At 39.4% G+C, this 21704-nt stretch overlaps 2 protein-coding genes across 8 annotated transcripts in view; one reads left to right on the forward strand and one right to left on the reverse strand.

Moving 5' to 3' along the window:
- Nucleotides 1–676: 676 nt before the first annotated feature.
- Nucleotides 677–4900, reverse strand: brms1la (BRMS1 like transcriptional repressor a). The gene is made up of 9 exons (XM_041971126.1): nucleotides 4756–4900; nucleotides 4086–4250; nucleotides 3744–3834; nucleotides 3539–3666; nucleotides 3383–3462; nucleotides 3195–3291; nucleotides 2837–2926; nucleotides 2637–2701; nucleotides 677–2551 (listed from the first exon to the last, which is right to left on the reverse strand). Exons 2-9 carry the CDS (start codon nucleotides 4222–4224, stop codon nucleotides 2453–2455), a joined length of 789 nt encoding a protein of 262 aa, XP_041827060.1. The 5' UTR covers nucleotides 4225–4250; nucleotides 4756–4900; the 3' UTR covers nucleotides 677–2452.
- A 335-nt stretch (nucleotides 4901–5235) lies between these two features.
- The window catches only part of ralgapa1 (Ral GTPase activating protein catalytic subunit alpha 1), a 77995-nt gene continuing 61526 nt past the window's right edge, over nucleotides 5236–21704 (forward strand). For 4 of the 7 annotated variants that reach the window (XM_041971391.1, XM_041971396.1, XM_041971393.1 and 1 more), the window contains exons 1-18: nucleotides 5241–5665; nucleotides 7830–7940; nucleotides 8048–8097; nucleotides 9034–9091; nucleotides 9358–9401; nucleotides 9512–9689; nucleotides 9850–9965; nucleotides 10364–10502; nucleotides 10611–10819; nucleotides 10892–11215; nucleotides 12173–12352; nucleotides 12448–12519; nucleotides 12661–12809; nucleotides 12929–13052; nucleotides 13329–13475; nucleotides 13556–13646; nucleotides 14632–14796; nucleotides 19425–19622. In XM_041971391.1, the coding sequence (XP_041827325.1) occupies nucleotides 5560–5665; nucleotides 7830–7940; nucleotides 8048–8097; nucleotides 9034–9091; nucleotides 9358–9401; nucleotides 9512–9689; nucleotides 9850–9965; nucleotides 10364–10502; nucleotides 10611–10819; nucleotides 10892–11215; nucleotides 12173–12352; nucleotides 12448–12519; nucleotides 12661–12809; nucleotides 12929–13052; nucleotides 13329–13475; nucleotides 13556–13646; nucleotides 14632–14796; nucleotides 19425–19622 (2461 nt within the window). In that variant the 5' untranslated portion in view covers nucleotides 5241–5559. Of the gene's footprint in view, nucleotides 5666–7829; nucleotides 7941–8047; nucleotides 8098–9033; nucleotides 9092–9357; nucleotides 9402–9511; nucleotides 9690–9849; nucleotides 9966–10363; nucleotides 10503–10610; nucleotides 10820–10891; nucleotides 11216–12172; nucleotides 12353–12447; nucleotides 12520–12660; nucleotides 12810–12928; nucleotides 13053–13328; nucleotides 13476–13555; nucleotides 13647–14631; nucleotides 14797–19424; nucleotides 21267–21704 lie in introns of all 7 variants that reach the window. The other 3 variants (XM_041971389.1, XM_041971390.1, XM_041971394.1) reach the window with 3 other exon arrangements.

Consider the following 21704-nt stretch of genomic DNA (forward strand, 5'->3'; position numbering starts at 1 on the left):
TCTTCATGCATAGGGTCAAGAGCACTTCAATGAACATGGTTTGTTAATACAGTACATCCACAAATAGAAGTTGTAGCCTTGCAAAACAAAGGTGAAATGGAAAACTGCCCTGTGTTCCTGCCCAAGAAAGGGAGCATCCAGCTTGTAATCTGTGTAGCTCAAATGTCTGTGATTGTTTGGGGGCAGATTAGATTAGTAACTTGCACACCTTTAAAGTCACAAACATTCAATGATGTAAGTTTTTGGAGCAACATTTACCTGTAACCCAGACAATTTATTTATTATTTTAAATCAAGAACAGTAGCTTTAAGACCTCTCTATGCAGGTTTGGCGATTTGGCCTGTACATCAGTTACTGCCACCTCTGATAGTGTTTTAAGGTCTTGTAAAGCAATGGGAGCTCTGTGGTGGATAGCTCCTGAACATCAGTTATATTAATGAGGTGACCACCTGCAAAGATGGAGGATCTTTGATGCACTGAAGCTCCTTTTGGTCTGGACATATGCTTACTGAAGATATCAATTAATATACACTGCCTGTAAAAAATGTCTCAGACTAATATTTTGTTGGATTGGCTGTGGCATTTTTTCATAAGCTTCTGCACTGTCACAAGCTTTATTTCCATCCAGTTAAATCCAGGTGGCAACCTTTTTTTTTTTCTTTTGTTTGGGCCAGGCAGTGTATTTACCTTTAGGATTCCTGGCAGTGCTGTCACTGCTAAAACTGTCATCAAAGACACTACAAAAGCTTATAAAACAACTTTTAATTGTAAAACCCATCCACAGAATTAACAAGAAAAGAAATACATATGCCCGGTACATTAACATAAATAAAAAAACAAGTCCATTCGAATACTAACCATGCCCACCACCTGAATCCTCAAAAAACACAATTGTCACTGGAAAGCCGATGTTGCTTACAATTCTGAACATACACCAGTAACAAACAAAATTAACAAAACCCAGTTTGTGGGATGATCATAATGTACCTGTTCATAGATATTGATGCAAACTTGGTTTGTATTTCAAAGACCAAGTGACATGGAGAAGAGGTAGATGTAAAATTACACAATGCAACTTTTGCATTTTACCTGTTCATATGCTGATTTCATTCTAATCGGCCCTCGAGTTAATGAAATCCTGTTCATCTGGTTACTTTCACTGCAGGGATGTAGTGGTAAATACAAAGACAAATATTTAATTCTACTTGAACATCCTCATGAAAACAAGTTGTGCAGAAAAAAAGAATCAAATGGCCATGTTAATGAACACTGAATGCAGCTATTTTAGCTGTTTTTAAATCACCATTTCCTGCTACCAGCGGTGTAAGTGGTAAAAATTGTTCCCTGATTCTACAGGAAGTCAGAGGTATTGACTAAACTTTGTCACATGTCCTCTTACCAATTACACACTGTAAAGTAAAAGAAAGCTGTAAAAATAACAAGTATGATCATAATTTGACAATTTTAAGCATAAAATAATTGCCTGATACATATGATAAAGGTACAAAAATAAAAAAAAAATGTAATGTCACAAAAGAACAGCTTCACAGCTAAAGCAGAACTCAATAATAACCCTCAAGTCCTAGGACTGAAAATCTTATTTTTACAGCTATACACGATGTTGAATGTGTGAAATGTCTTTCATGTTTTCATTGGGCTCAAAATGACTGATTTCCTGGTTTGCACAATCTGAGTTTTCTCAAGTTTAATTTTTCTGAAAAGGGTTTTAATGAGTCAACAAAGAGATCACTTTTGAAATCAGAACAAGTACTACAGGTAAAGGTCTTAATATACTAAACATTTGTGAGCGTTTGTCAAAAAGAAGGTAAATTTCTGGTATAAAACAACCATTTGTATGTAATGATTTCAAGATTAAAATCTAGCTTCTCTTCAAAGGATGTTAACGTGAGTAGCTGGAATTATTTATCATGCATTTCTAAAAATGTAAATGCATGAAATTATAAATAGCAGATTTGTGCATCCTTATTCATTGCTTGGAGATTTTAACTAACCTAATAACTACCATAACTATCACAATGCTTTAAATTTTGCATCACTGCTTTTATACCATTAAAAGAATACAAAATCTGGGGTGAAGTTTGACATCAAAGTTATATGGAAGGTGCTGAAAATGAGTGACATGAAAGATTCTGTCGTAAAACTGCAAGAGAACCTGCATTGGTTGAAAGCTTCTATAGCGCCTGAGTCTAAAATGAAGCAGCAGTATCTATCTGACCGTATCAGTAACGTTTTCATCCATGTTCGAACCTGCAAGTCCTCATTGTGCATGACTGTTGGCACAAGAGGCAGCTTACCAACTGGTGTCATTCAAAGGCAGAGTTGTGGTCACTGTAAACTGTGGATGGGGTTCAGATAATATGGGTCAAATGTACATATGCATGTGTAGCATGTTTTTGAGGTCTGTGTGCTTGTTGATGTGTATATGGGTGCCTCAGCAATTGAGAGTTGGCCTGTTTCTGTCAGATCTGAACGGGAACATGGAGCTTTCAGAGTCTGCCTTCCCTCTGTGGGGACCCAATGTAGCTACAGCCTGGATGACAACACACACATAGATAGCTATTAAAGGATGTTCACAGACACTTTAAAGGTACATCTCCACATATAAGCACACTCACCTTTCTGATAGCTGTCCAGTCCTCCAGGATGTCCAGATCAGGCAGCATATAGACAATATATGGACGTAGTGAGGGTTAAGGAAAGTTAGGACGCAGAGAAAAGGTGCATCTGAATTTCAGTATTTGGTTTTTTAAGCAGTAAAAGAATAAAGACTTAGGCAGAATCAGTAATTAAGAAAATCAAGAGACTTTAAGGATATCAGACACCACAGAAGGTCGTCTCCTCTTCTTGTCTGGACTTAAAGCGTCTCGCCTCTTCTTCCTCCCCGACAACTCGTCATTCCACAGCTCTGAGCGAGGACACAAACAGAAAGAGTCAGATGTATTTCAGCTGCAGTATTAAGAAGAATAAGAATAAAAAAAACATTTATTAGTCCCTCAGTGGGGAAATTGCTTTGTTGCAACAGTACAAGGTGGAGTAAGCAGAAGCATACAGGTGATATCAAACAAGAACACACATTCACAAATAAATAATATGTACAGTCTATGTTCTGACAGGGTATGTACAGTATATAAATATGCACATAAGCATTAAGCACAATCTAATAACTCTGTTACCTGATGTAATATCTATGCTGTGTCTGTCCTCCTCCAGTCTTCTAATTTTCTCCTCCAGTTCACTCTGTACTGTATCAAACAATAGCAGCTTCTCACTCTGCACACACACAGGTTATAGATTAAGAGAACCTCCATCAAGTTAGTGATAAGGTACAAGTAATTCAATTATCAGTGAGTGTGTGTCTTACCTCCCAGTGTTGGCAAGCTGCCTGGATCTCACAATCATACTTGTTCTTTACAGACTCAAGACACAACTCTCTATAGATACCTGACAAAGACATGATATAAGAATAAATATGGAGACTCAAAGTAAAACTTTGAGTGCATCTGTGTGTTAGACTTACCTGCTACCTTAGTGCGGACCTGCATGTTCTCCAGCAGCACTGCCAAAGGCTCAAGATATTCTGCTGCCCTGCCCGCCTCCACCTCAGCCAACTTGCTGTTCATCTGACTGAGTCGCTCTCGGTACAAACTGGGCACAATCACAGCAGAACATTTTGACACTGCTTATTGTTATTTTTAAGTTTTTGGGACAAATGTGAATCTTACTGGTCTTTGAGATCGGTGAACTGTTTTTCCAAGTTAGACATTTCATCCAAACACTCCATTCTCCTCCGTTCACAGTCCTCCTCATCCATTTCTGAAAGAACAAAGCATCAGAAAGTATCACACACACACCTATGTGTTATACGTATAATCACAGACTGTAAGGAAGAGGGCAGAAACTCAGGAAGTTAGATCATCATATCAAGACATTTAGCACAATCATTTGGCAAGGATCGGCAATGATATTGTTGACCCTTGGCAGCAACAATATCTTAAAATAAATGTTCAATCAAAAAAAAAAAAAAAAAAACTATACTCATTTTCTGTGGTTTTTTAGTTTCTTACCAGAGCTATCTCCATCTTCAGAGACAGAAGAGGTGTCAGAATCCTCCTCATCTGAGCTAGATGCCTCTTGCTCGTGTTCCTCCACCTCCATCTCTTCAGCTGTACTCTCTTTCTTCTCTCGGTCACGGTGCACTGGCATAGCACCACATACACTTCAGAGCATGGCTGTCAAACAGAAACATACACTACTTGTCAAAAGTCTTGTGCCGCCCCTTATTTCATGAGAGATTGCCAGGAAAATGGAAAATAATAATTTACACCATACTAGCGAGCTTGATAGTCAATACTTTATTCTTTAACCTAGTCTAAACCCCGTGTATCTTTTATTTAGCTTCACTTTCATGGAAGATTGCCTTGGTAAAATATCAACACTAAAATATAAAATATTCATCCACTGAAGAATTTCAATCTAATGCTTAGGCTTCCTAATAATATATATATATATATATATATATATATATATATATATATATATATATATATATATATATACTTTAAAAGCCATTAACTAAATAAAAGGTTTGTTAATGATCTAATTACACGTAACGCACAACCCAGAAAGTTAGCATTTTGTTAGCATATTAGCAAACTAGGTTGGTGGCATGCAACATATCGCAGTTTAACACAGAAAGACGTTAACGAACTAACTTTAAACTATTTCATGACTCACAAGATGGTAAAACGCAATATCTTTGCACGAATCTTTGTAGAAAAGTACTTCTCGGATAAAATTATCTTAAACTTCTTGTTCTCCGTTGAGTTCAATTTCACTTGTGTGTCCCAGCTATGCTAAAAACAAATCTCGGTAGGGCAGACTGTTCTATTTGTTTTGGGAACTGTAGTTTTCTGAATCAATAACGTCGTATGATCAAAAGTCTAAGAACGTGAGTAAAACTACGCTACCCAAAATTCAGTACTGCCCCCCCACCCCACCCCAAGGCGGATAATTTGAGCTAAAATTAAAGAAAGGCTAAGTGTTTTCTTTACAATATTATTATTATATTTTTAATAAGTTTATTCACTACAAAGGCTGAACAAGATAACTAAAGTTTATTCAATCTGTTTGCGTTGGATTTATCTGATATCTATTATTTTGTTTTTTTTACTCCTCCCTCCAATTCTCCGCCATGATGTTTTCTGAGTGGACAGCTGAGATAGCTAACCAGCCAGTTTAGCCATCAAGGCTGCGGACTACAGTTGAAGAGAGGTGCGATGGATGGATGCATTGCCCCGCTACGTTGTGTATATTTGTCTTTTGTTGAAGCATAATGTGCCCTCTACGACCGATTTTATCCCTAAAGATATTCCGCGCCATTGCGGAGAGTTGCTAATTCGCAGGGCGGCGTTAATAAATTATCCAGGAGCCAAGGTTTTTCGTCACAGTTTGAAGATTAACGCTAACTGAGGCTGTTTTAGTTGCTATACAGCTAGCTCCTCCTTGCTGTCTACAGTTCTTGTGCCTAGTGCCTCAGGAATGTTCTCAAAAAAGCCTCATGGGGACGTTAAAAAATCAACACAGAAAGTCTTGGACCCAAAGAAGGACGTGTTGACGAGGCTCAAACATCTCAGAATAGTCATAGGTAAGTTAGAAATCTTTAATAAGCGGCTAAGAGGTTAGCTTTTACGTGCCAGTCTGATCACATAGTAAATGTCTACCTCGAAATTCTTGAAATCCATTATAGTTCTTGGTAATACTAGGTCACAAATTTGGCATTGTAATTGTTTTTATGTTACCAGTTAAAGTCTTTGACTTTCCCCCAAAAGAACAGTGGAGTGTACAGACCAAAAGTGTCTAGTAAATAAGACAAACGTGTTTCTGCTATTAGAACAAGACGGTTTAAAGGCATGGTTCATATTTAGTGTAAGTGTTTGATTTTTGGACTAGGAGGAGTCTTATATGTGTTAAGCAGACTTAATGATGCTACAGTTAGTCAGGTTGTTGTGATTACAGGGGCGTGCCTGAGTGTTGGACAAAAAACCTGACAAGTGAGAAATGCTGTTTTTCTTAACAGCTTAACTGAACACATTTGAAATGTGTGGGAGAGATTGGGATGATGACCTGGTATTAATAAGTGATGGAAGTGTGAATGATTCAATGTGTGTGTATGTGTGTGTGTCTGGCAAATAGCTTGGTGCACTCAGACAGACAGGAGAAGGGAAATAGCCCCTTGTATTTCCTCTGTGTCCAGTACAGTAGCTAAACTTCCTGCTTCTATTGTAACAGCTACTGTGCTCTATATATGTATGTGTGTGTTAGACAGAAAGAGAAAGGGGTGTGCCCCCTCTCAGTGGTCTATGGGGAACACAAGATCATGATAACAACCACAAAGACACGCACTTTTGCAGTAACACTGGTTTAAGGGGTAAACAGCACAGCACATAACCACTGAGCTTTAGCAATCATGATGCCAGATCTGTTGAAGAAAGAGCATTAGTTATTGCAAAACTATTTACTGTAGCAATGCCATTTTAGAAAGTAGACAAGCCACATTTGGAAATGCATGTCAATTTTGTTGATTGTATTCTTGCAAATGATGTATTTTACAAAAAAATGTTTAAATTTGCCTGTTTTCTCTGCTAATTTTGTAAAAAAAAAAAAAAAGATTAACTACCTTTCTCCTGGGAGAGAGAATGAGCACTAAGATTGTTATGCTATTGTTTAGAGGGTAGAATAATTTATATCTGTTATGACATAATGATTCCACAAGGAGCTTCTGCACTCCTTTGCTCTTCATTTGACGCAGTCTGCTGTTAATAGGTCTTGTTTGGGTTGTCATTAAATCTACATTACAATGAAAACCAAAGGTTGTGGCCATATTTCATCTTTTCAGATTATTTCAATCTTTCCCACATTTATACGGAATAACTGTGGTCTAAATAAGATAATACTTTTTGTTGTCTGTGTTTTTTCTGACATCACAAGGTTTAATTCTATTATTAGAAATCAGTCTCTTTGAATGAGGTGAGAGTTAATAGTCAAGTGTTGATAAATGTGTTTGGAAGTCAGTCCCAAGAGGAAGAGAAGGAAAACCACTCAGTGAGACCACAGAGACCTTACAAGGGTAGTCATTCTGGCACAGACGGGCTCAATGTGTCTGTGAGTTAAGCTTTCAGGCTTCATATAAACAAAGCCAAAGATTATCACCAGAGACTCCTCTGAATGTGTCTTTATTTGTGCATATAAGTGTGTGTACCAGCATGGAGCATGATGTCTCAGTGGTGCTTGCACAGTATTGCTAAAAGGGGATTGTGCATTTTTTACCACTATATGTCTCTTCCATGTAATTAAAACCAGCAGCACTAAGATCACAATCATATGAAGGTAAACTTCCTGTTTTATGTTAAACTGTGGGTGGAACCTTAACTGAGCCGCGTGTCTTTTCTACTCCTGTTTGTTTTATGTTTAGAGAACTCTAACACAGCAGTGAGGTTACAATTGTTAAATGTGCTTCCTGTGATTAAAAAGTCAAACGTTAGGTCTTCACAGCATACATTTAGATTTTGTTTGAAATCTGCTGTTAAAAAGAATCGTATTACTTCATTTAAATGTTTACAGTTGTTAAATGATTCTTAAGATTTCACTTTACCATTGGTCTGAGTGTTTCATGGAGAGTACAACCTAAGCACTGTTTTCTCCACCACAAAATCAAATAGAAAGTTTTCAGCAGTTTGACATATGTTTAATTTTGGATTGTGTGTTTGTTAATTCCCGGATTTATTCATGTTCCGTGTTTTTTCCCACAGAAAACTCAGAGGCTCCAGATTTAAAACAGTTCTTTGACATCTACTATTCCCATATCTACTATGTCTTCTTTGAAAACTTTGTCACCATTGAGGTCAGCCTCAAGCAAAAAGGTAGGTTTTACTGATTATTTAAGTAATAAAAAGTGCTTTAACATAAATAAAAAATAGTCATCAGGCGCTATTGTTGTGCTTTGTTAAAGCTAATCTGTGTTTTTCAGGTCATAAGTCTCAGAGGGAGGAGCTGGACTCAATCCTCTTCATCTTTGAGGTGACAAAACCTTTCAAATCTCTATATAACCTTAGTTTTGGAGAAAACTATTGTATTATAAGCATTAATGCTAAATTTCATTATTTCACAACATTATCTCTGAAAACAACCCCAGAACAATTATTGAAGAGAATTGTACCTCAACCTGGACTCACTGTGGTTACAGGAAAGAGTCCTGACATGTAGCTTTAGCTTCCTTTAGGTGCTCTCTGTCTGTACCATTACACCAGCCCACACTGACCTCAGAGTAAACCCACTGGTGTTTGCCAACAGCTGAGTGTTGGTGCTTTGGAGTAGCTAGGATAAGATAGCTGTGTAGAGAGAAGAAGGATAAATTATTCTGCTTAACCCATTCAGACCAAATGCACTATATGTTTTATTTCTTGTGGCACATTTTGGATGTTTGCTTTGTTCTCTCTGTTCTTGGTGTAAAAAGTAAACATGAGTTTGATTATAATTCTTGAACAAGGATTATTCTATTGTAAGAAGACAAAGGCAGAAACTTGGAATTAAAACTGAGGATTAAAGCTCTGAAAAAGTTTTTATTTTAAGTGTTTGTTTGCTTTAGAAGAGGCAATTAGACTTTTTCAACATTCTTTGGCAAACAGTTGTAAGACAGGACAATAAAGGACAAGACATGAAGAAACGAACTGAAAAGACATTATAGACATTTCTGGGTTTTAATAATAATTATTATATGTTCAAATTTGGGAGGGAAAAATGAAAAGAATTTTTGATTATTCATTAATATGAAATTAAATATTTGGCTCTGAGCAGTATCATTAGGGGTTTTTTTTTGTGAACAACCAGCCACTCATCGTAATATTATAATCTTAAGAAAATGGGTGAGTCCTTCTTTCTATCCAGCCTTTATTTAGAGGTCAAAATGATAGAAAATCACTCAGAACTTGCAATATAATTTTATTTTTCCTCCAGAAAATTCTCCAGCTCCTGCCGGAGAGGATCCAGAGCCGATGGCAGTTTCACAGTATCGGTAACTCTCCACCCTCTTCTTAAACCATCAGATTTTAACTGTGTGCCACTTCATGGAAATTAAGACAATACAACCACCATAATTTTTTCTATGTCTACATAATTAACATTTTCCTTAAAAAGTCTTACATGCAGGATTAGGGTTAGTTTGGCAATTCGTCTCATACATTTTTTGCTGTTGTGAAATTTAACACTAGAGATTGATTTGTTTGATACAGGAGCTGGTATAAGTCGTGGGCTGTTGTTTGACATGAATTTCTCTCTCAGGGCTTATCCTCAAGAAGCTGTTACACACTGGGAATTCTCTAAAGGTACTGTTCTTGTTTTCTGACCGTGTCAAACGTCCCAAGATTAGCCAAAACAAAAAGTTAATTTTGATTTTCTCCTTGTCTTCTAAATATCTCTCCTATCATCACTGTAGATCCGTCGGGAAGGCGTGCGTTTTTTTTTGTTATGGATGCAGGCCCTGCAGAGTAATGCAGAGCGGGAGCAGCTCTGCATGTTTGCTTGTCTGATTCCAGGTTTTCCTGCTCCGCTCTTCCACGGGACCCCACGCACCCTGGACACTTTGATCAACCCACCACTCAGTTTGATGGAGAGTTAGTAGAACAAACACAGACTCAAATGCACATCCTGTAGATTTAAAGTCATAAATGAAAATTTACAAATGTTTTCCACAGAGTTCATGTCAAGATAAAGAGGGATATATTTTATTGAATTTCCATGTTTTTGTAATCTCCTTGTATTTCCTCCATGCAGCTCAGGTTACACCAGAAGAAATCACACCATTGGTTGCTCCTCAGTCAGGTGACAAGAACCAGGAAGACCTCACTGCCTACTTTCTAGAAGCTCTTCTGAAATACATGGTAAACCAGGTATTATCATCTTTCTTTACTAACACAGTTAATACAGCATAATTACACTGTTGAAAATGCTGCAATGCTTCACTAATACCACTAATGCTGAACACATGGGAGAAACCAGGTTTTGGGTCAGTCACTCACATGTGATGGTACACAGAGTGTCAGATTCCTCTCTGGAATTATTAACTCTCTTAAATACACACTGCACCCCCCGCTGGCACACATTTACTTTCTGCTTGTATTTTTCTTCTTCTTGCTTCAATCACACATGCGTGCATGCATGCGTTCAAACACTGATAACATTCTCCGCTGAGACAATGGTGCTCCTCTCCACTTGATCCGCTTTTGTGTGTTTAACAATCTCTTTACAAAGCAAGCTTTGTGTGTTTGTGTGTGTGTGCGTCAACCAGGCAAAGTCTCTCGAGTGGCGGTGTAAAGAGAACCATGAACGTGGCTTTAGCTTCCTCTTTGGTCACTTTAGGAAGTTTTACCTTCCTCACATATTTCCCAACTTCGCAATGGAGACAAGCCTCTACAGCCCCATGCTAGGTTAGTAAACACAGTAAACCTAAATGAACTGGAACAGATGTACTCAAAAGGGATCTTAATATTATTGTACTCTGTTATAAAAAAATGAATTTCCTTTTGCTGATGTAGATGTGCCTCCGATGCGTTCTAAGCCGTACTATAGCGTTGTACGCAGAGAGCAGGATGGCGGTGAAACACTTTACTGCACCAAGGAGAGTTTCCTTCAGGCCCGAGTTATATTTATCCGCTGGCTGGTTTCTTTCTGGTTGGAGCCAAGACCCAACACACAAACGCACATCCCAGGAACAGAGGGAGAGAACGTCCCAAAGAACATACAGGTAAGTTTGTTTTTTCTGAGATAAGAAATTGAAAAAGGAGAAAAAAAAAATACTATGTTTGCTGGCCTCCAGCGAGCAGCAGCCGGACTGGCCGCTCGCTCAGCAGGCAGCTCAGACGACAGCGGTGGAGGGGGGATTCGATCTGACAGCCACTTGGAAGGAAGTGGGAGCTCCTTGGGGCCAATAGGAGGAAACATGGGGCTCTGTGGAGGTCCGGGGGCTCCAGGTGAACCTGAACAGAGTCACTCCAACACATCTACGCTGACGGAGCGCGAGCCCAGCTCCTCTTCACTCTGCTCCATGGACGAAGAGCAGCTGACAGACATGGAGGTGGTGAGGAGAGTACTGACCAGTTCCAGAACCAACGTCAACTTCATCACAGAGATCTTTAGACAGGTAAAGTTATTTAAAAGGGAGTGGGTGCATTGTCAAACTGATGATTCCAGTGTGTCACACTGTTAAAAGTTAGTACCTTCTTAGAAAACTGTATTTCCTGCTGTATCTGGCCAAAATATGTTAAAAAAAAAAAGCAGTGTTAATGTAGTAGTAGCAATAAATGGGAAATTCAACAATTTCTCTACTATTAAAAGCAGAACACGTTACTTAAGGGCTTATCCGTCCTTAAGTACCGGGGCTCCTAGCATTTCTTTTGTTTGTGTAAGCTCCACCCATGTGTATCATCAGAGAGCTATGTATTTCACGCAGAAAGGATAAACTGGTACCACTTTCCAGATCACGTTTTATGTGTCATACAACTCTGTCCATGGATTAGATGTTTGTGACAGAATTTTCTTTTAACATGTTATAAGTTGAGTAACTTGCTGCACACATCAGTTCTGAATTGATGCATAAAGATTAACATGCTGTTATCAGACTGCTTCTTTGTTGTAGCGGCCTATCCAACAGCTCTTTGCACACGATGAGCATGTTTGTACTGGATGATGTTTGGTTCAGAACACATGTCTGCTTTTTGGTTTCATTTTAGAGATTGAATGTGTCCTGGAGGAATGCCATTTAATAAGAAATGCATCAGTGAGTTCTTCACAAACGTTGTGGATGCGCTCGCTCAGCAGTTGTTTCATTGCATGCAATTTCTTAAAACACTTGAATTCTTGTCAATGTGACAGCCATTCATGCAACAGCAGCTACATTCTCACACAGACCTTTGATAATCCAGTAAATATGTAATGATTTTGTGACCTAATTTGCTCTCGTTCTTGTTTAATAAAGGGATTTAGAAGCCATCTCTCTTTGTAATATCTCCCTTTAAAGTTGCTTTTAGTGATAATAATAAGAAATGCTAGATTTAAGGCTTTACGTGTAACATGAAATGTCCTGTTTCCACCGGTCTAGGCTTTTCTACTTCCCATGTGTGAGGCAGCCGCAATGCGAAAAGTGGTCCGTGTTTATCAGGAGTGGATATCCATGGAGGACAAGCCAGTGTTTATGAAGGAACCAGAGGAAGGCCCCTACCCTATACCTGCAGCTACCAGTCTGGATGCAGGCTCGCAGCTGGGAGACAAAGAAGAAGAGGTGGAAATTTCTCAAAACCTTTAACACAATCCATTAAGCTATTCAAGTCAATGGTTAGTCAAGTTGACACTGCATGTCTTATCTCTCTGTTTCAGAGAATGAACAAAGAGATTGACAGTGAATTGCTGGAGTACAGTGTTCATGCTGGAGTTCAGACAACACTACAGGCACGGCACTCACACTCCATGGTCTCCATTCCACTTAATGCACACTCATTCACACATATTTTCACAGCTTCTCCAATAAGAAATTGTTTTGGTTTTTTTTTCTGTCACCTCATTTCATTTATTGGCCATGTTCTTTTCCAGGTTTTCATCACCCACTCTTCCAATGTTTTCCTCCTGGAACCCGCCAACGACATCAAACTCCTTTTAGAGGAGCACGTCGACATGTGCAAGCGAGTTTTAAACATCTACCGCAGCCTTGTCATGCATGAAACCATGGACCAGAAAACATGGTATAAAAGAAATATAATTTATCATTATCTAAAGAAAGCAGACACATTTTAAGCTGTCTGCATGCCTCTGATTCAAGAACCATTTTAGGTGTTTCTCAAAAATAAGTATTTGTTTGCAGGGAGCAGATCTTGCTGGTTCTACTGAGGGTGACAGAGTCTGTGATGAAAAGACCTCCATCCATCATGCCTCAAGGCAAGAAGAACAACACTCTGTCAGGAAGACTGGCCGGGCCTATCTTTCAGGTATATTACTTTCACCATGTTTCAAATGTTTTTTGAAAGCTTTGTTTTTTTTTTTTACAAGAAGCCATTTGTATATATTCTATGTAAAATGAACAATGAAAAGAAACACTATGATACTTTTTTTTTAACTACTGTACCTCAGTTTCTGAGACAAGTGTTTTAAGTAATTCATATGTATGGTATTGGTGCATGATGATTCAGTTTTATTATTTGCTGTCCTCTACTGGGATGCAACCATTTCTAACGTGGCATCCCTGTAACCCTGTAACTGTACAGACACTGATAGTAGCCTGGATTAAGGCCAACTTGAACGTCTATATAAGCAGAGACCTCTGGGATGACCTTCTCTCTGTCCTCTCCTCCTTGACCTGCTGGGAGGAACTGGTTACTGAGTGGTCCCTCACCATGGAAACTCTTACTAAGGTACTAAAGGTTGCTTCTGTGTGGATTTATGGTGGTAACATTAGCACTGTAGTGTTTAAACAGTGTTTCTATCTTTGTAGGTGTTGGCAAGGAATCTGTACAGTGTCGACCTGAACGAGCTGCCTCTGGACAAGCTCAGTGAACAAAAACAGAAGAAACACAAAGGAAAAGGTTTGTCAGTCACCAGAGACCTGCACACATGGTTTCCTAACAGCAGTTCTGTAACACCGCCAAACATTTTTGACACTACATAACTGCAGCCAAGTGCAACTCTGTAAAATGATGGTAATCAGTTTACACTTAAGTGTTCCTAGTAGGGCTGCAACTAATGACTATTCTGATGGTTGAATAGTCACCGACTATTAAAACGACTAGTCGACCAATCGGATTATGTATCTCATGATTATTAAATGGATCCTATTTCACTTTCAGCTTTGAAATCTTGCATAAGGTTGTTATGCAAGTCTGACGTGCCTCGTCTTTAAATGTTCGAGCATTGCAGACATACTTCCGTGGTACACAAGGTCCGCTTTACAAATCTCACATGTATTTAATTTATTTTGTAACTTTAACGTAAAGTTATTTCAGACTTTTGGCGTCTTCTTCCGCCGTTCTATTACCTGGTCGGCCACCATATTTCTATTCTATTCTATTCTATTCTACCGTCATTTAGCAGACACTTTTATCCAAAGCAACTTACATTTGAGAGTAAGAACAACACAAGCAAGAATTCAAACAATATGTGACATCATGAATAACTTTTATTCATTTTTCCTCTGGCAGACTTTATTGCGCATGTGCAACTTTCAGTAGAGATAGGAAAAGAAGACGACGTCTCACTCTGTAGTTTTCTTTTTTTTCTTTGCACATGTGCATTGTGCAACTCTCAGCAGAGATAGGGAAGAAAACAATGTCTCACTCTGTATTTTTTTTTTGTTATGTTTTGTTTTTTTCGATAGTCCACGGGTAAATTAGTTGTTGACAATTATTGTTGACTATTGTCAACAACGTCGACTAATCGTTGCAGCCCTAGTTCTTAGCATGAAATTAAATCAAGTTAGTGTTGACTCTACAGCTTACAATTTTAGTATTACTAGTTTCTAACCAGAGTGAAAATAACTTCTTGTGTTTTAACTGCTTTCTGTGAATTTTCCAGCTATTGGTTCAGAGGGGCAGCGGCAGATTGTGGACCGTTCCTTCTCTAAAGGCTGGAGCAGAGACCAACCAGGTCAGGCAGCAGCCATGAGGCAGCGAAGCGCCACTACTGCTGGCTCACCAGGTATCGAAAAAGCCAGGAGTATTGTACGTCAGAAGACTGTAGGTCAGTATCATCTCTTCTTTGTTGTGTGTCCTTCCCCCTATTTGTGAGAAACTATCTTTTAGAATAGGTAATGTCATTATCCAGGTTGAGGCTCACTTGTTCTGTATATGACTGTTACTCTGTGACACTTTGTCTCTCTTCCATCGTATTAGCTGGCCTGGTTTGGTTTGGTTTACTCTTGTTGTTTTCACTGTTGACAGATACCTTGAGTCATCTTAGCCAAGGTTTCATGCAAATTCTTACCTTTGCCTTGAATAGACGGCAGACTGCTCATTTGTCAGAGTCCTCACTTGTGTGTATCTTCAATGTCTCTGAAGTCCTGCTCACACAGAAACACTTTCCTGTTCTCTGAGGAAAGAAGTGAGCATGTTTGGAAAACAAAAGGCATCCGTGTGCACGGATAACAAATCGATGTGCATGAATTATGCGTTCAATGTCTATGATGTACACATGGCTCTTTTTTTTACTGCTGACTGGAGGTAAAGTTAATGATTTGAGATGCTTCTGTAATCAGATGCAAATACAAATTCTGACAGTGTAATGACAGTTCAATACATGAAATGCGAATGTGAATTTGTAGGACCGACAACATCAAAAAATATATTAGATATTCCTAAACAGTAAAGGAGCATTTATGCTCCCTTACATACATAAATAGGTATGTCCATTTCAAACATTGTCAAATGTTCCATGCATCTTTTACATTGCTATAGTTGTTAATTCAGTTCATCCACTAGTGGGCAGAGCTGAGGTCAGAGTTCACTTTACCCCCCGTTGGTTTGCCAGGTTGTTATGAACAAGCCCTCATTTCTTTTTAATTTGCTTTTAATGAGCCAGATTTTCCTAAAATAATTTAAATTGGTCTTAAGCAATAGTATTATATTCAATGTTTTTCTTCAATTGTTGGCTAGTTTTTCACTCTATTTCAGACCAGCTTACCAGGAATCTATTTTGTTTGCTTGTTAAACCACTTATCACTGACATCTAAATCATTTTAGCATAAAAGGGTACTTAACTGAAGGAATGCATGCTTACATATAACAGACAATGTAGTAAAGAATCTAAAAAAAAGTGTTACTAGCAGCCTGTCATAGATGGACAGTGTGTTTACTTTTGTGGAAACAGTTGGGGCCCAGAAGAAGTGTCTGCAGCAAATCACAATTATCTGAAAGTGAGATCCTTAAGAAAAAGGAAAAATCAAACAAAGACCTGATGCAGGATCTGTGAGATGCATCTGGACCTTCAGTTAATCCATTTACAGTTGGCTGAAGCCTCACATAAATAGTCTAGAGGGAAAAGTTGCTGTCTAGAAAACATTAATGAAGAAGGGAAACAGAAAAAGCTGAGGAATGCTGAATGACACAATAATTAAACAGAAAATCAGTGGCAACAAACTTGCAAACTCTGTGTTTGGCATGTATTTCAGTTTGTTAACACGTAGTTTAATAACTCCCTGAATTCAGCCTGGCAACCTATAAGGAAATGACAGTGCTGTTTATGGTGTTTATGCAGCTGTTTTTCACAGTTTGTTGGTTGCTATTTCTGCCTTTTGCATGCAGAAATCGTACTGTCAGTCAAATGTGCAGATTTCCCTTTTTCTCTGAAAGTTAAATGTATCACACCTGCAGAGGTGCAGTGTTTCTGTTTTCTGTCAGGAAATTTGAGATGCACAGAAGTTCAAGCACAACCTCTCACTGTCTATCCTGCTGAGCTAATCCTCTGCAGCTCGTTCCTCACAATCCCTGCCTCTGTCCTTCTACAGATGACCCTGAAGCCTGCTCACTAATTTCTTCTCTTTCCTACAAACTTTACTCTGTGCTTTGTCTTTGTCTTATAAGTAGCTTTTTATTTGCACAAAATCTGTTTTCTCTCTTAACCCCCTCCCAAACACCCTTTTTAACTTTTGTCTTCCCTGCATTTTATATATTTTTCTATTGTTTCATTTAATTTCATCCCTCCGTCTTCACCCATATATCTGCCACCACCTTCCTCCTCACTTCAACTATACCCTTTCCTTTGCTTTCTTTCTCTTTCCCACACTCTTCCATCTTTTTTCGTTATCTTTTCTATTTCTCTTACGACTTCTTCAGCTCTGCGTAGCTGTTCTACGGGGGACTCTCTGCTGTCCTCAGCCTTTATCCGCAGTGCTAAGAGTGCTCCTGCTCTGGCTCCGCCTCTTCCTGTCCTCCTCCACCACCACCACCCTTTTCTACCCCCCCTTGCCGACCATCTGGCAGGTACACTCTCTTTGCACTACCTGCCTGTCTGCCTGGAAACTGTAGTGTCCTACGCATCTGTTTGGTTGTCATTAGTGAAGCATCAGTTTGCATGTGCTCCATCGGGAATTGCACAGCCCCCTTCGAATTTAACTTTCTTGGTATTAGCGAGGAAAATGTTCAATAGCAGAGCTCTAATTTTGCATGTGGGGGCCAATAGAGGGCCATATATATTATTTTCATGATCAGTTTGCCTCCCCATTATTTTCTCAGTTAGTTGTTTTGTGTCATGCCAGTGAGACATGTTTTATCCCACTAACAGTCCTCAGTCCTAAACCAACTTGGACACCAAATAACAAGAAAATACTTCACCATGATTTAAGACTGAAACAGTAATTTTCTTTTAAATAAATTGATGTTTAAAACATATAATAGCACATTTGAATTTTCTTTAATAATAAAATATTTTTGTTAAAAAATTCACTGTACATTTGAGAAAATTCTCTAAACTTAATGTAACTTATTAAAGGATATAAGGAAAGGTTGTTCATAGGATGGTAAACACAATGATTACACTTTAATACAACATGTTATAAGCTAACAATGCTTATACACAATAGCATTGCGTGCAAACTAACAGACAAATCGGAAAGAAATGGCTCTATATTCCACCAGGCACATCACGTCCACATCATTATCACATGCAAGCAAACCAGATTCATTAAAAACAGAAGTTTTGTCCTAATAGTGTACAAAAAAACTGTTACGCATGCATGTGTTTTATGTCAGTTGCTTGCTTTAACATAATGAAAACAAAACAGTTCCATATCATACATTTTAATTATACATGCACTTCAAAACATAGATGTTCCTTTTACATACAATTTTTGCATTCTGGTTGTTATAAATGTTGCACACTTGATGTTGCATATTCATGGCAAAGAATCCAACTAATTCATTTCTGCACCTGATATCTGTCAGTAAATTATAGATAGTTAATTATGGTGTCAAATGTTTGCTTTAGGATTCAGAAATAATTATTAACATTTTAAAAACAGCTTATTTAGAAGTTGAATTGTAATTACTTTTAGTGTCTATTACAGTTTACAAAAAAATGTAACCACTTTATTTGTTATATATAATATTATTACTGTTACTGTTATTTGAGTTTTTTTATTTGAATGTTTCTCTAAAAGTTTGCAGTCTTGACGTTCCTAAAACAAAACAATGCTGTAAATGTATGTTTTACATGTAGATGACATAAATCGATGTCTCTGTTTACCCGTCTGCATGCTGCTTGCTTTTCTGTCCTGTAACCTGCATCTTGTACTTATCTGCTTGCACACATAATTCCTTTTCCATTAATGAATCGTGCCTGATATCTTTTCTTATTAGCATCTATTTTTTCTGCACTTTTGCTGATTTCACTATTACTGGTTGTTTTGTATGATAGTTATTTTGATGTGATTTGTTGTTGCCGTTGCTTTCAATTGGACTCCTGTTTTAACCTTTTTTTTCCCTCTTTGGCTGTGTGTGGTTTTGATTTTGTGATAAACTTATGTGTTCACAGCTCAATAAAAATTGGCTTTTATACATAATTGTATACACCCAGTCAAAATAAACAGCTGGTCCGCAGCCTTTGGCAAACTTGGTTACAAAGGGAGCAGCGTATACCCTCCACTTCATTTTGTTGTTTTAAACACACTCAGGTTGTTTGGATGCCAAGTAAATTACTGACAACGATTCTGTTGAATATATATATAATTTTATTTTTTATTTTATTGTTGTTTGTCGTGATTATTAACACCATAAACATTGAGTGGTCTGACAGATCATCGTTGTTTTATTAAGGGAACATTTTAACCTGCTGCAGACATATTAATCTCCATTAAAGAGATGTGCCCCATCTATACCAATAATCGTCACTTCTAGCCAACGCAGGTGCTAGAAATAGAAAAATGAGCTAGCCCACTGATGAGTGGATGCTTGATATAAGTTAGTAACTTTTAGACTATTATTCCTGATAAAAAAAACAAAAAGGATTATTCCTGTTTGATCTCATGTTGAATGTAGTATAAAGGGACATTTATATTGTTTCACTGAAGCACATAAAGTGTGTTGGTGTCCATAAAGTGTTAGACTCTGATTTTGGCTTAAAATAAAACCAGAAACCATTGCATCCATCTGTTTTACCTTTTCTTCACACGTAACGGTAAGTGATGGCCACGATCTGACTAAAGAAAAACAATATATAATGCTGCTGCAGACACAAAGCTTTAAACATTAAGCATCGTTTTGGATGTTGCTTGTTGAGATAAGTGTAGTTTGTTTGATTTTTTTTTTTTTTAATATTTTAATATTACCTCTTCCACTGACTTCACTTCTCTGTCCTCATTTTCCTTTGATTACCAGACCTCGAGGACCCACCTATCACACTGACATCTCGCACCTCTCGAATGCGCCACTCATCCCAGAGCGATGAGACTCCTCCCACTTCCTGTTCTGAGGTCTTCCAGGGAGGGCCTTGTGACCTGGATGCCCCATCCTCCCTGGCAAGGAGCAGCAGTGCTTCTGACATCATGGAGCCTTTCATTGCAGAGCGGGTCAAAGGTGAAGACCCTCAGAGGGATCCCCTTTCGATCCTCAATCCTCCCCACAACTACTGCACAACTACCTCCTCACTCGCAGCCAACAACCACACAGCTCAGCCACTTTCACAACCCCTCACATCCCCTTCTCCCACCCCTTTTACCTTCTTAAATGGTGCTGTTTCCTCATCCTCAGAGGCACAAGATTATGGTAGTGTTTACGATCAGCCCTGGCTCCAGATTAGCTCTCGAAGCCGTGGTTCTAGTTCTGACTGGGTAAGTGATTGGGACTCTGCCTTCATCTTTTCATCTGAAAAGGAAATTAATCCAGAGGAGGGAGAAGTTGGGGCTGAGGCAGAGGAGGATGATTTATTCTCTTCTATCAGGGACTACCTTACTCACAAAGGAGGTGAAAGGAAGGAGGAGATTGGAGAGAAAGATAGTCCTGGCCACACATCTGTACACGTTTCTTTACCTGCACAGGTGCAAACAGGGATCGCTAGATCTCAATTAGAATATGTAGGATCAGTAGGAGAAGCAAAGCAGGTGGTAAGAGAGGACAGACAGGTAAGTAAATCAGTAAGACACAGCAGTGTGGATTCCACAGAGGAAAATGAGGTAGAGCAACGGAGTATCTATGAGTGTCTGGAGTTGCATGATCAGTGGCCTTCACCCATCAAGGGGAGTGCTAGCTTGGAAAGAAATGTGGAGAAAAGGGGATTTGAGGGAAATATTAAAACAGGGTTAGAAGGGAAAGTTGACATGTGGGGTCAAATAGGAGAAGAGAAACAATGCAATGATAAAGTAGAAGAACATGACAGATCAAGCTTGATTCCACAAGATAGTTGCACAGTTGAATCTAGTATTGAGTCAACTACCCAAACCTCAGACCCCACTAAAGCAAAGATGTCCCGTAGTAGCACCAAGAGGCAACACACTGGGGGTGTTCATGTCAGTTTCCGGCCCTCAACTGAGTCTGTTCAGTTCCACAACCCTCTTGAGAATAAAGAGGCGCACTGGAAAGCCAGGCTTCGTCGACTCAGTCACTTCCACACACACAGTCACTCAGCTGGGGAGAGGACAGGGGCTGGAGCTGGGGCAGGCTCAGGGGGGAAGTTGGGAGCAGGGGGTGCAGGTAAGTTTGGCTCTGTGGCTGGGATTGGCCACAGAACAGGCGGCCTTGAGAAATTGTCATCTGGGACTGTGTTAGACAGCAGTGGGGCAGGGGCCACAGCTGGCCCTGGAGGCCTGGAAAGCAGGTCTGGGCCTGGAGGGGACAAGAACAAGCTACACTCTGGATCCTGCATGGTATCCAATCTTGGCCCTGAGTCCCACTCAGAGATATTGTCAAGTAGTTCAGGTTCCTCAGGCGTGTCCTCTGGAGTACGCGGACGCTTAGGACGTTCCGCCTTGCGATCTCGAGTGTCCCGCTCACGCTCCCAAGAGCCTGGAAGCACTGCCTCACGCCATCACCAGGGGGCTCTTCTTGGTGGCGTCTATAAGACTGTTGTCCATGCTCTGTCCTCCAAACCTCGACCCAGAGGTCAGGGCTCATCCCAGGGCTCATCTCCTCAGCGGCAGGGTCGTGCTGCCATGGGTGACGCATCGCTAAGGGATCTCTACTCCCATGTCCTGGGCTACTTTGGACGAAAGACGACCGCGCCAGGTGAGGATTGCAACGAATGAAGTGCCCATGGACACATCTGATAAAACAACTGGAAAGAAATACTCACCAACACATAAATAAACAGCAACCTTCTTTCTTTTTTTGGCTGTTTTTAACTGGTTTGTTATGACAGAATGATTTTTTTTTTGGCTGAAACTCATCATCTTGCTGCTGGACTGAAACTCAAACTCCCTTTGATGTGTTTTCTCTTGAACGTAGCCCCTCCTCCAGCCTGCCTCCTGCTAAGGACCCCACCTTCTCCCATACCTTCCCACTTGTTTCTCTAGCCCAGAAGTTCCCTCCCTCCTCCTGTCTTCTTTCTTCTAAGGGTTTGGGAATTTTAACCTTCACACCTCCTTTCCCTGTTCTCCACCGCCTCCATCTCCACAATATTGCATGCGGCCTTGTTGTGCCTTCTTCGCCTCCTCCCAGGACTTT

This window comes from Melanotaenia boesemani, chromosome 20 (genome assembly GCF_017639745.1).
Source record: "Melanotaenia boesemani isolate fMelBoe1 chromosome 20, fMelBoe1.pri, whole genome shotgun sequence".
Lineage (NCBI taxonomy): Eukaryota > Metazoa > Chordata > Actinopteri > Atheriniformes > Melanotaeniidae > Melanotaenia > Melanotaenia boesemani.